Source organism: Heptranchias perlo, chromosome 13 (assembly GCF_035084215.1).
Source record: "Heptranchias perlo isolate sHepPer1 chromosome 13, sHepPer1.hap1, whole genome shotgun sequence".
Taxonomy (NCBI): Eukaryota; Metazoa; Chordata; class Chondrichthyes; order Hexanchiformes; family Hexanchidae; genus Heptranchias; species Heptranchias perlo.
Window position 1 is genome coordinate 23,656,705 of NC_090337.1, and position 13,513 is coordinate 23,670,217.

The 13,513-nt window shown below is 42.2% G+C and overlaps 1 protein-coding gene across 6 annotated transcripts in view; it reads left to right on the plus strand.

Annotated features, from left to right (window-relative positions):
• tnk2b (tyrosine kinase, non-receptor, 2b) overlaps positions 1 to 9,379 on the plus strand; it is a 195,535-nt gene extending 186,156 nt beyond the window's left edge. For 4 of the 6 annotated variants that reach the window (XM_067995162.1, XM_067995157.1, XM_067995159.1 and 1 more), the window contains 3 exons: positions 1,818 to 1,913; positions 4,077 to 4,204; positions 4,740 to 9,379. In XM_067995162.1, the coding sequence (XP_067851263.1) occupies positions 1,818 to 1,913; positions 4,077 to 4,204; positions 4,740 to 4,746 (231 nt within the window). In that variant the 3' untranslated portion in view covers positions 4,747 to 9,379. Of the gene's footprint in view, positions 1 to 1,817; positions 1,914 to 2,344; positions 2,415 to 4,076; positions 4,205 to 4,739 lie in introns of those variants that run through there. The other 2 variants (XM_067995158.1, XM_067995160.1) reach the window with 2 other exon arrangements.
• Positions 9,380 to 13,513: the final 4,134 nt, after the last annotated feature.

Sequence of the window (13,513 nt, forward strand, 5' to 3'; positions counted from 1 at the left end):
TGTACCCTTGTCCTTCTAGGTGGTAGAGGTTGCGGGTTTGGGAGATGTTGCTGAAGAAGCCTTAGCGAGTTGCTGCAGTGCATCTTGTAGATGGCACACACTGCAACCACGGTGCACCAGTGGTGGAGGGAGTGAATGTTTAGGGTGGTGGATGGGGTGCCAGTCAAGCGGGCTGCTTTGTCCTGGATGGTGTCAAGCTTCTCGAGTGTTGTTGGAGCTTCACACATCAGGCAAGTGGAGAATATTCCATCACACTCCTGACTTGTGCCTTGTAGATGTTGGAAGGGCTTTGGGGAGTCAGGAGGTGAGTCACTCGCCGCAGAATACCCAGCCTCTGACCTGCTCTTGTAGCCACAGTTAAGTTTGGCTGATCCAGTTAAGTTTCTGACGGGGTGTGACCAGTGGTGCTCCCTAGGGATCTGTTCTGGAGACTTAGCTTTTCACCATATATATCAATGACTTGGATGAAGGAATAGAGAGTTGTGTATTCAAGTTTGCAGATGACACTAAATTAGGGGGCACAGTAAGTTGTGTGGATGGGAGCAGGAAATTACAGCAGAAATGTTGGTGTTTATCTCAAAGGGCCTCCAAGGGGAGGAAGTTGTGCTTCTGTTGTACAGAGCTTTGCTCAGACCCCAACTGGTGTATTGCGTTCAGTTTTGGGCACCGCACATCAGGAAGGATATATCAGCCTTGGAGGGGGTACGGGGTGGGGGGGTGGGGGGGTGGGGGTGGGGGGGGTGGGGGTGGGGGGGGTGGGGGTGGGGGTCGAACTTACTGGACATATTGACGTGGAGCCTGTGCAGTAAATTCAAATGATATGTAATCTACATTCCACCACCCATTGGAGCTCTATTACTTGGTGATCTCTAGTGGCTGTAATTCAGCATGTGGTGTCACAGTACCAAAAGTGTAAAATACTTACACATGGCGATACCGTGCTCTGTAGAGTTCATGTACCATTTGTTGCCTAATAATTGTGCAATTTAGAAAACACTGCCTGATTCACCATAGAACTATATCCCATTAGATAATTGCTTATATAACTGATATATATGTATCTTGTGTAACAGAAATGGACAGCATGTTTTCTGAACATTCTAACAATGGATGAAAATTGTTACAGACGCCTAGCTAAGTAATTGTTAAAATAATGGTAGGGCTGTCATACTTCCATATATTAATAGAGCACAACTGGTTAGTTTTGATGCATCTTCCTTCTTGTTCACACTCAAGGGTTTAACATAATTTGCAGTTTCATTCTGCATATCAAAGTATGGATCCAAATAAATAAACTTACATCCACTCTAGATTACATTAAGGTCACCTGTAATTTATTCCTGCTGTATGTACTGTAAGTTGCATGTTATGTGTACGTGGGTAACCTGTAAAAATGTGCCCAGTTTACCGAGATTTGGCTGTACATACAAATTTGTGGAAGATGCATAGCTGCCAGCAATAGCTTACCTTATACCATTCTTGAATATTACTAACAAGTGAGGAGGCTTAATAAACCATTGGTGGGAGTTGTGTATGTTGTTTATACCACATGTAATATTTTAGTTATTAAAAGTTTTATGAAAGTGAACATAAAATGCAACAGGAGGAATAAAGTTACTTTAATAGAAGGTGGAATAGTTTCCAATGTTGTGTGCAATTAAAAATGACATTGTACCATCACTACAGGCACTACATAGGACACTTTCCATCAGGCTGCTCCACAAGAAACACAGTGGTTTTCATGGAGGTAGTCACACTTTACACCAGAGAGGTGGTGTGGTAATAAATCAGACATTCAGAAATGTTTCTATGTTCAGGTTCAGGAAAATGTTCATGGCGTTACGACGGAGGAATGTCAGACCGCGCTTCAGAACCACACCTGGAACATTCAAAAAGCCGTACAGTACCTCAAGGTAACCGTGAGCTTGGATCCATCCTTTACCTCAATCGCATCAACCTTAAATGAGAACAGTACTGTGGAGGCACTGCAAAATAAGAGAAATTCTAGCTTTTAACCATCAGAAAGCACTATGCCGAGTGCCCTTCATTTGAGGGGTTTTGGCAGGAAAGGTCCCTCTTGGGTGATGTATGTGATAGTTCCACCTTTGCACAGTTCTCATTGGGTTGAGTGGCGATCAAACTCCTTCCTATCCCTGCATGTCGATCCCAGTGACAGTGCTATTAACAATTCAAGTACTTGCTGGGACACCAACCAGGCCTGAACTTTTTAATTGCGTTGAACCCCTAGAAACTATGTTATTTCCCATTGGTTGTAAAGCGCTTTGAGACGTCCTGAGGTTGTGAAAGACGCTATATAAATGCAAGTCTTTCTTTCTTAATGTAGATAGCCTTGCTTTACCAGTCGGTTGATGTAATGTGGCAAGTTTCCAACTGGTTTCTTTCTCACTGAGGAGGTTAGTGTTCATCCTCTTGGATAGTAGAATTCTAAATACATTTTAATATAGTAGGTATTGAGGAGTATATGTAGGTTGAAACTACTTCCTTTCACTCTTAGTGCATTTGGTTATTTAATATTCTGTACTTTGGTGCGTACGTTACTTTCTGATGGTGTTGGAAACCAGGACAAGTTTGAAAAGCTGCAAAGAGCTTCCAGTAGTCAAAGGGTTAGTGTTCCAGGTGTAGGGCCTGGCTGTCCTTGCTTGCCTGGGAATGGTTTGTAATCACTAATGGATTTGGATCTAAGTAGGCAACAAGGAAAGACGTGATCAAACTCTTGCAGTGCCAGCACCCTCAGTGTCACAACTAATGGATCCTCCTCGTGAGAGAAGATAATGGAGAAGAGGAACTGAACTTGTTAGATACAGATTTTAAAATCCAACATGATCCATACTGGACCGGTCGTCAGCCATGTTCGCATTCACACACACAGATTTGCACAAGCTGAGCTGTCCCTGTGGAGGAGTGTTTTACTTAATCTGCTGACCGTGGTTTGACATCAGTGGCTGGACTTCTTTGCAGGTTGAATTGTGTGAATGGTGACTTGTAATCAAGCCACACATCCATTAATGTGAGCAGGATCACAGACAAAGGCATCCAGCCAAGTCCAGCTCAACCCAGCTTCCTCTTGTTACAAGCACTTTCTACAAATGGACAAAACTCGCCCTCGCACTTTGGAAGGTTGAAAACCATCATCACTCTATTCAGCAAAGTAATTTTATGTGGCCGCACAGATTGTTTTCTTATTCATTTCTTCGTCGACAGATGTGTTGAGCCATGGCTGACTTTGGTTTAAAAATGTAACAGGCCATAGTGTATTGCACGTCAAAAAGTAAACACCATCATATATGTTGTAATCGGTTTTGCTCCTAATATTTTTCTGCTACGTTGACAGCTGTGCTATTACAAAGCAGCTTCAATGTCTAATCTTTGTAAAGTAGAAATTACTCAAATTAAAGATATGGGTGATGACATGGAGCACTACAGAGCACAATGTAAATTTAGTAATTGGGAGGCCACATTGGAAAATGACTGGGTGAATCAGTGTGAATGTCAAGATTCTCATCCTCTTCTCTCTCTTCTTCCTGCTATATTTTCTGCCCTCCCTGACGAGATGTTTTGCTTCTACTGGGATTCTTGCTTTAACCAAAGAACTGATAAAGCCTAATGCACTGAGTGTAGAGAGCTCTGTGAGAGTCCACAAAACTGCCGTCGTGATCAACAGACAATAAATGCCAAAGATATGGTGGACGAGTCTGGGGAAGGTGCCAGACAGGTACCGGAGCATTCAGCCCACATTGCAAATCTTGAGAGCAAACTTGAGTAGTTTATTCCTGCTAGCCCGGCTCAGCATTTGTGTTCCTGCCGTGAGTGATTTGGTTTGGTTTTGCTGTTATATGATGTTGTTTCTGTCCCTGGCATTCAGAGCTGCTTCAGATGCTTTCACACTGATTCAGTACGACACAGGTTGTCTTGATGTAAGTAGACCTTGTCTCGTGATCAGTACACCGGTATTATAGGCTGAGTTGTTGCACCTCCAGCTCTGAGCCTAGGCAATATGAAACGATCTGTGACTATGTGAAGTCTAACTGCTGCATCTCACATTGTTTACCTTTTAGGTTGAGCAGCTATTCTGTCTGGGGTTGAAGACAAGAAATGAATGCCAGAAGATTCTGGAAATGTTTGACTGGAATCTGGAATTAGCCAGTTGTCACCTGCTAGACACTTACAGTACAACTCGACACAGGTACATGATACTGACATATGGCTTCCTTGGATTTCTCCTGAAGAGATAAGGAAGGAGATGTAAACTGACTTCCTGCCCATTAGTTCTAGTTTCTGATTCTTTGCCATGCTACTGTGAGCTATCAAAGATATTTCTGCCGTGTGTGGTGCAATATACTGTTCATGATAGAAAATAAACATGGAAGAATGAACTTACACATCCCCGACTCAGCAGTCAGGGAATCCATGTCCACAGGGTGTAATATTCGAACTAGTGAGCAAATGTGCCTATTAAACTTCTTGTGCCGTCCTAGGCTGCTGTTCTCCACACTTTGCCATAATCCCAGAAATGCAGTTATATGGATTATTAATGCTCATTTAGCAGCATTTTCTGTCATAATGACAGTCTTGTCGGTTATAATGAATAGGTGTCAGGACCTTTTAAATGGAACAACAATTTAATATGTGTGATTTCTACACCCCGGAGAACCATAAAAGTGTACCAAGGGCTCAAGCTACACAAGCAGACAAACTTACCATTTTTTGTTGACCTACAGGCGATGACTAGCTCCTCGGTAGAGGAAGGAACTCAAGACTAACTGGATTATTGCCCCAGTATATTTCTTGCCTTGCTGGGATGGCGGAATATTCTCCCTGCGTGCTCCGGATAGAATTTTCCAGAACAATTTTCTTGAAGCAAAGGATATCAAATGACTATCACAAACTCACCCTCGCACTAATTGTGCATTGTGGTGCTACTGGGAGGTGGGAGTCAGCTTCTGAAATAACAGTATTCTTCAAAAGCAACAGGTTATTTGTTTTGTTCTTGGTGAAAATATTTGTAATTTTGTCGCATACTGTAATCCAACAGCCTGCTGTATATAAATATATATATATAAATAAATATATTATATTATATAAATTTTATTTGACAACTTGTTGACAGTAGATTGCAGTTGTGTTTATATTTTGCATTGAATTTGTCATATTGGATGTTCTAATAATTATTTAATTTTTTTTTCCTAAAAGACAGTTGAATGGTTCAGTTTAACGTTCTGGATTTCATATCAAGGTAAACTTTATCCATTTTAGATTCATTCAGAAGATGCAGACTTTTAAAAGCCATCAGCAGTAGTTTACTGAAGGAGAGTTTGTATTAAGCTAATCACGCTAAATCTGTCAAAGTATTTCTCCTCCTCAATATTACAGTGTACTTATTGCCTCTTCCCCTTTGCTGCTGTTCTGACCAAACCTGTAAATTAAAACAATGGATTTAAGACCACAGATAGACTTAATTACTTTAGAGTTCTGGGGTTGGTCATTATTCCCATCAGTATGAGTGGGCCCTGAATTTTTGAATCATAATTTCAAGTCACAGGGATCCTTGATACCTGTAAACTCTCAGCTTAAGTTCTGATGAGTTTTATTAGTTCACTAGATGGAGTACCGGTGCTTCCTAATAGCAGGGCAAATAATGACGAGTCAAAGAAAGAACTGATACAACTGGTGTTATCTCACTAGAAACACACCCTGTCTACAAACCAGTCACAGATATACAAGTAAAAACTGGCAGTGATTGTGGAGAAGTCTGTACTGCACTTTGCTGTCCTGCCTCACTGGTTAAAGATTATGAAGTAGCAACAAAGAGCCTTGGAGAAAATTGAGGAGCATAGATGAAATTTAAGAGATGATCGAATTTATCTGTGTTGCAAATGAAGAAGGTGGAAGATGATAAATTTAGTTTTGTTATGAATAAGCAGAGAGTAACTGGGTTAAGAGAGAAACTTAGCACAAGATTACATTTATTTGAGCAAATCAGACCAGATGTATTCTTTTCATAGGCACAGTGGTGTTACATAGGCACTTCATTATAATTCAGATCAAATCTGCATAATACTGGCGACATTTCTCAAGGCCCCTATCTGAGTGTAATGGCTTTCAATTTTATCAAATCAGATACCAGTCCTTCCACGTAGATTAAGTGGTTTGTTGCAAATAGTTTATAGTTGTATTAGTTATTAAAGGGTACTGTTGGCAAACTCGCATCCTATTTGACTCTGAGCTGAGCTTGCGACCCCATATCCTCTCCATTATAAAGCTTGCCTATTTCCACCTCTGTAATATCACCTACCTCAGCCCATCTGCTGCTGGAACTCTTCTCCATGCCTTTGTTACCTCCAGACTCGACTGTTTCAATGCCCTCCTGTCTGGCCTCCACCCTCCATAAACATTAGCTCGTCTAAAACTCTGCTGCCCATATCCTATGCTGCACCAAGTCTCACTCACCCATCACCCCTGTGCTGTCTGACCTACATTGGCTACTGATCTTCCTCCCTGTACAGCTGCCTTTCAAAGAATTCCTTTCACCTATTAGGCTTGCAGTACTCTCCCACTGCCCTGCCTCTGCCCTTGGATAAATTCCACCCAAAGCAGAAAAGATATATAGTATCCCAAAATCCAGGTTGCAGTTGGTGCTGCAACAAAAGCTGTCCTGGCAGCCAATAAAAATGTCAAAAGACACCTGTTCCAGTCACGAAGGATGTTCTGAAATTTCGCTGATGGGATGTTTAAATTTGATACCAATCCACCATTATAAAGGTGCATTTTACGGGTGGGGATTAGCTGTGAATTATATATGTGTAATCTGTATGCACCCCTCTGAAACAATAAGAACCAGCTAGTTTAGCATATGGATCTGCTCATAGTTTCCTGTTTTTAAACATCATTCGGGCAGGAAATTGGATGGATCATTCTCAGATTTGTCAAGGTCTACTGATGTCAATCTAGCTCTACCCTCAACTGAGAGATTGGGTGGACCAGAGGCAAACTTCTGCTGAGGTTCTATTCCCAATCTAGCTCCACCCTCAAGTAAGAGAATGGAGGCGCCAAAGTTTTAATCCCATTGCAGCTCGACCTTTAGCTGGGAGAGTGGATACACTGGCCGCAGATTCCTGTCCAGACTCTCATCCCAATTTCACTCCACACTCGGGTGAGGCAAGTATGAATGTACCTATAACATAGCTGATGTATTGACAATGTGAGGCTAACCATGTAGAGTCTGTTAGAAATGGGGATTCAAACTGTGGATTGTGGCATTCTATTCTTCCTGAGAACTGCAGTAACATTTCTGTATCAGAATCAAAACTAGAACAAGATTGCAGCCATTAGTTTATTCTAAGATAATGTTAATTAAAATACGTTCTATAGTGCTGCACATTTCAGTAATTCTACTTCATAAAACCTGTCATTAACTTATAGCAAATCATTCTTGTAACTAATCTGTGAAAGAAAAGCTGCATTTTGAAAGTGGGAAAGGTCTTGCCTTATTCAAAGGATTACCATATCAGGACAAAGCATGGCTGAGGGAACATTATTTGATTCATTTACTGAATAATCTTCAATGGTATCGGGGTGATTCCACAGTCCCAGCGAAGTGCCATGAACAAAGGCAGTATGGATCAGAGATTCAGGGCGAGACATCACGCAGTCACCCCTTATAATTGCTTCCCCTGCTTCTCTCACCATCAGTTTCCCCCTTAGTGTTCCCTGCCTTTGTGCTTCGTGCTTCAGCTAGGAGGTCAGGGCAGGGAAGTCTTGATCACTAACTTTTTCCATGAGAACCATAAGCGTTGTTGTGTAATCTACTGACTATCCACCCCGGATGAAACAGTCTTCTGCACAGTACAGTGCCTGCCTGGGAACTGAAAACAATGAATAAAGTTGACCAAGCTCATTTGCATTTCTCTCAAAAGTTTGAGATTCAAATTTGTGGCTGACTGTCAGCACATTAACGCCGGAGCTACTAAAATGCCCTTCTCTCCCACCAGATTTAAGACTTCTTACCGATGGTGTAGGTAGTGTGAGTGAGCACATGCACTTCCAATGTGTTTTACTCATTTTCCCCCGTTAAACTGGACCTGACAATTCCCAACAGAAGTGGTGCTAGAGAATTACAGCATCAGGCAGCTCTGGGCCTAAAGCCACTGAGTGTCATGGTCAGAAGAGTGCTTAACAGAATCATTTTGAAAATGGCCTATGTAAGTGAATCAAAGAGCTACTGTTACTGTAATGAACGATTCTGAGTGTGTTTTAAAGCAGACAAAATAGCAGTGATAAGATATAGTAACATTATGTACAGATGTTGTGTGGGTACCCCGGGGATTTCTGAGAACTGAATGCTGCACATTTGTATAAAGTTTATTTTTCAATCTGTTTTGTAGAAGCTCGGTTGTTGCATGTCTTGTACAAAGCATTGCTTGGATTGCAACATTGTCATAATGCTACATTTGAGAAAAAATGGTAGTGTTAACTCAGGTCTTGTTGAATCCTTGCAAAACAAAAAAAAGTTGTGTATACTGAAAGCTGAGGTAATTCCCTCTGTAATATAAGAGCTGTCTGGATGTTTTCCTCTGAATTTCTTGAATATTTGTAAAGACTGTACATGGATTTCTATTAGTGATCGATAGGTCTATATAATTTCACTGTAGTATCCATCAACGTGAAACTAATGCTCACAACTAAAAAAGGGTGTTAGTGCATTGCTGCTATGTTTCTCCCATTCCTCTTTCTCTTTGGATTGCATTTTTCACTAGTCTATGTGTTTGAAGAGCATTTATTGGATAAGAAGGATACAATTGGCAATTATGGACCTGGTATCGATACCTCAGACACCAGTAATAAATATAATCCTGTACCAATACCTTTAATATTGGCATGGATATACATACCTTTGATGGTATTCCAGATTCCAACAGTGACATGCTGCCAGTTTTGATGCCCAAACACAGACATCCGCAATATATACATTTACATAGGCCTTGTTCTTATATTTATAGTTCAGGTACTGGCATCAGTGATCTGTGTCCTGTACTGATATAGATACTCCCTAGTAGCGGCACTTATACAGGTCTTATGGTGGTAATCCTTGTATAGGTACTGGTACTTCAATAGTAAAAGTGATAATGGTATCAGCATGCCTTTCCCCCTGCTCCCATACAGGTAATGGAATATCAGCCATATGTGTGCAGGGGAAAGGTGGAAATAATTTACTGCTGCACAACAAATCAGCCATTCATTTGCTTTACTCAGTCCTAGGAGAATCTATGATATTTTGGAGAAACACAATAGCATGTTTAAAGCATTGTATAAATTGTGTTTTATTCATAAAATAAAAACTACATTTATTTCTGAAATAAAATGTTTATATGGGTTCATTTTTATTTATATCAAAATAGTTCAACTGAGATTCTGTCTGCTTGTTCCAGTGGCTCAGGTGGATCTGCTTGGATGCCAGTTACCAGTGGTGCCCGCAGGGATTGGTGTAAGGGCCATTGCTTTTTACCATTTTCATAAATGACCCAGATATAGGTGTTGGGGGGAGTGGTCCGCAAGCTCGTGGATGAAATGAAAATTTGTGCAAGTGTTAGGACTGTGGAGGAGAACAAGTTCTCGGGAGAGACTCTGGAGATGATATAAAATGAGCGCAAAGAGCCAGCAGTAAAACAGAAGGAGGGAAAAATTTGGAAAAAGTGACATTGTAGCCAACGCAGAGGAAGGAGCGATGGAGCCCAAGGAATTTTAAGCCAAGTGTTTAATTTATTATCCAATGTCACTCTGTTATTTAAGAAGGGTGGGAGAGACCCAGGAAATTATAGACTTCTTCGTCTAACGTCTGTTGTGGGGAAGTTACTAGAATCTGTTTTTAGGGACAGAGTGAGTGAGCACTTGGACAAATATGAACTGATCAGAGAGTGCCAGCGTGGATTTGTAAAGGGTAAGTCATGTCTAACTAATCTAGTTTAATTTTTTCGAGGAGGTCACTTAACGTGGTAGATAAGGGAGTCTCCATGGATGTTATTTATGTGGACTTCCAGAAGGCATTCAATAAGGTTGCACACAAGATACTGTTAGCAAAAATGAAAGCATATGGAGCTGGAGGCAAACCTATCGATATGGGCAGGGAATTGGCTAGGAAGTGAAAGAGGTAGGGATGATGGGTATGAACTCCAGTTGGCAGGATGTGACAAGTGGTGTCCCAAGGGACTTGCACTGGGGCCTCAGCTTTTCACTATGTATATCAATGACTTAGATGAAGGGATAGAGAGCCATTTATCCAAGTTTACTCAAGGCACTATGTTCGGTGGCACAGTAAGTGGTGTAAATGGGAGCAGAAAGTTGCAAAGGAACATTGATAGATTAAGTGAATAGGCAAAACTGTGGCAGATGGAGTTCAGTGTGGGGAAGTGCGAGGTCATCCACTTTGGACCTAAGAAAGATAGATCAGAGTGTTTTCTGAATAGCGAGAAGCTAGGAACCGGACGAGCAGGGCGATTTAGGGGATCAGTCGAGCATCGAAACAGACCAAGTTTTATATGGGTTTGGTCAGCACTGGCCTTGCAGTAAACAGTTTGGTCTTGCCTTCCTCTCAGCAGACCACCTAACTTTTGTCCCTTTGTTTTTCTATTTCTTTATTGTAATCACAGAAAGTGGGGGAGCAGCATCCCTCCTACTCCTCTCCAAACCAGAGGTTAGGCAGCATGCCTGTCAATTAAACCAGCTTCCACCCCATCCAAGAATGGACTCTCATCGAACTACTCTGGCCTCTGTTGATTTGAAATGAATGGGGTCGTCCTAACAATATTAGGTGTGGATGTTTGCCAGGATCTCTGAGTCGATAGAACAGCATCCCTATTGTCCCAGACCATAAGAAATGCAACTTCAATGGTTTTGGCATCTCTGGCTTGAGTATACAACCCTTTTTCAATTTGGAATGTGTTTTTTATAGTTACATTTCTAGGCCATTTGACTTTGTTCCAGATTCTGTTGTACCAGGATAACAGATCTGTCATTTGATGGAAAACTACAATAGTGTGATGTGAAAAAGCAGGGACACAAAAAGATTAAAAATTGTGAATTACTTGTAAAAATGTGTTAAAAACAGCTAGAAATTGTTTTCTCCTTGGTGAGTTAATGTAAATTAAGGCAGTTAAGTTTTTACTTCCTGCTGCTGATCAGTGTCCAAAAATTTTTACTTTCTGATTTTGAAGTTGTGGGCTCAACATTATTGTGGCACCAAAATAACACTGAAAAATGAGAGCAGAGTGAAAACCATATATAATATTTTATTTCCCCCTTTGGGGCATTCTGTAGAAAAGTCAACTGATTTTTCTGTGACGTGCCCAAGGAGGGGAAATCCACAGAAGAATCCAGTGCAGCAACCTACTGAAATTGTGTATTTAAAACTAATTGGTGGTCCACCAACCTCAGTACCACAAGATACCACTTAATATTACTGGTGTTAACACTTTGGAAGTGCCATAACCAGGATGATACATCATTCTTTACTCTTGCAAGGAAAAATCAGTAGATACTTATTGATTCATAACTCTGATGGGGGTGGGGTATCCAATGGTCTTGGTGATTTGTGGTATAAATTTTTGTAATCATATTTAAGGAAGAAATGCCCTCTAATTTTCCTGTACAGTACGAGGTGATCTCTTCTCCAGCACCAGTTAAAGTTTCAGTATGCTAGCAGAAAAGTGTACTGAATGTTAGTTTAAAAAGATGCAGTTAACAAGCTGAACCCACGGAACCCTGGACGGGAAATCCACCAAATAACAAAGGAGAGTAACTGAACTAAAGGGCAGCATGTTAATCTGCTAGCACAATCCCTGTGCTTATTACTGTAAATACATTATCATTTATTCATCATGTCGCTGATTTATATTTTGTATTAATAATAGCACTAATGTGAATAGTAAAAACTATTGTATTTTTATATTCCAACTTTTTAAGTTCCTGTTTTAACAATACAGGGTGTTTTAGTGGAAGTTATTAACTGCACCGTCCTGAACTTGAGTGCAATCACTGATGAGTTTATCAGTTCATTTATCAGTCAGTAGTGTTGAGTATAACTAGAACTGTAAAAAGTAATATAAATTAGATTTCATCCAAGGGATCAAGAAATGTAAACTATTTGCTCCTACACATAGGGCTCGATATTGCCAGGGCTGCGACTTCGCAGCGGGGGGGGCTATTACCCACGCGCCCGGTGAAATCAGTCTGCCCCGCATGCGATTGCAGCCTAATTGGATCCACTTACCTGTTCTTCCGGGTTCCCCGCTGCTGATCTGCCCGTCGGGCGGACTGCGCATGCGCAGTAAGGTCTGTCAGCTGGAGGAGCACCATTTAAAGGGGCAGTCCTCCACTGACAGATACTGCAACAAATAGGAAAAATTACAGCATGGAGCAGCCCAGGGGGAAGGCTGCTCCCAGTTTAATGATGCCTCACTCCAGGTATCATTAGATCGGGTGAGGAGGAGGGGGAGGACAGAGATCTTCTCCCCGGCAGGCGGGAGGAAGCGGCCTGCCTCTGCCACCAGGAAGGCCTGGCTCGAGGTGGCAGAGGAGGTCACCTGCACCACCAACATATTGTCCACCTGCATACAGTGCAGGAGGTGCTTCAATGACCTAAGTAGGTCAGCCAAAGTGAGTACACTTACTCAGTCCCCTGCACTCCGTCTGCCACATCACCGCCCCCACCCCACATCTCCTTCTGCACTGCCAACACTACTCTATCACATCACCCCTCACACCCACTCAAACCTCATCCTCATCTAACCTACACTTCCGCACCTCGCCAGTACTCATCCTGCCACTAGAACTCAACCCAATCCTCATACAATCTCATGGCTTTATCTCATACTCACCCTCTGATGCATCTCTTTCATGGTCAGCCTCACTCAACCTGCCACTACCTGTGCTGCAGCCACAGGGCATGCATCACATATGTGCAGTAGGAAGCGTAAGGCAAACGTGTTGTGAGCATGAAGGGGATGCACAAGGGTGTTTGAGGGTTTGTCATGGTTTTTACTTATATTTAATTTCTGACCAACTCACATCACATATTGTATTGGCACCACAACTGCCACGTCTTTGCGAATCTTGTCTGGTTTGTGCAATAATGCCCTTTCCTGAGGATCACACGGAAGACCCACACCTGATACCACCCATTGTGTCACTGCAGAGTGGGTGTAGGTGTATTTGCAGGGCTCTTTTGTGCAGACGACTGAGAGACGTCGGCGATGTCCCCGGTGGCACCCTGGAAGGATGCGGAGGAGAAGTTGTTGAGGGCAGTGGTGACGTTGACAGCGACAGGTAAGAAGATGGTGCTCTGGCCAGCCAGGAGCAGCTCGGCATGAAGGAGGCTGCAGATGTCCACGACTACATGTCGAGCGACTCTGAGCCTCCGTGTGCACTGCTGCTCAGAGAGGTCCAGGAAGCTGAGCCTCGGTCTGTGGACCCTGTGGCGAGGGTAGTGCCCTCTGCGACG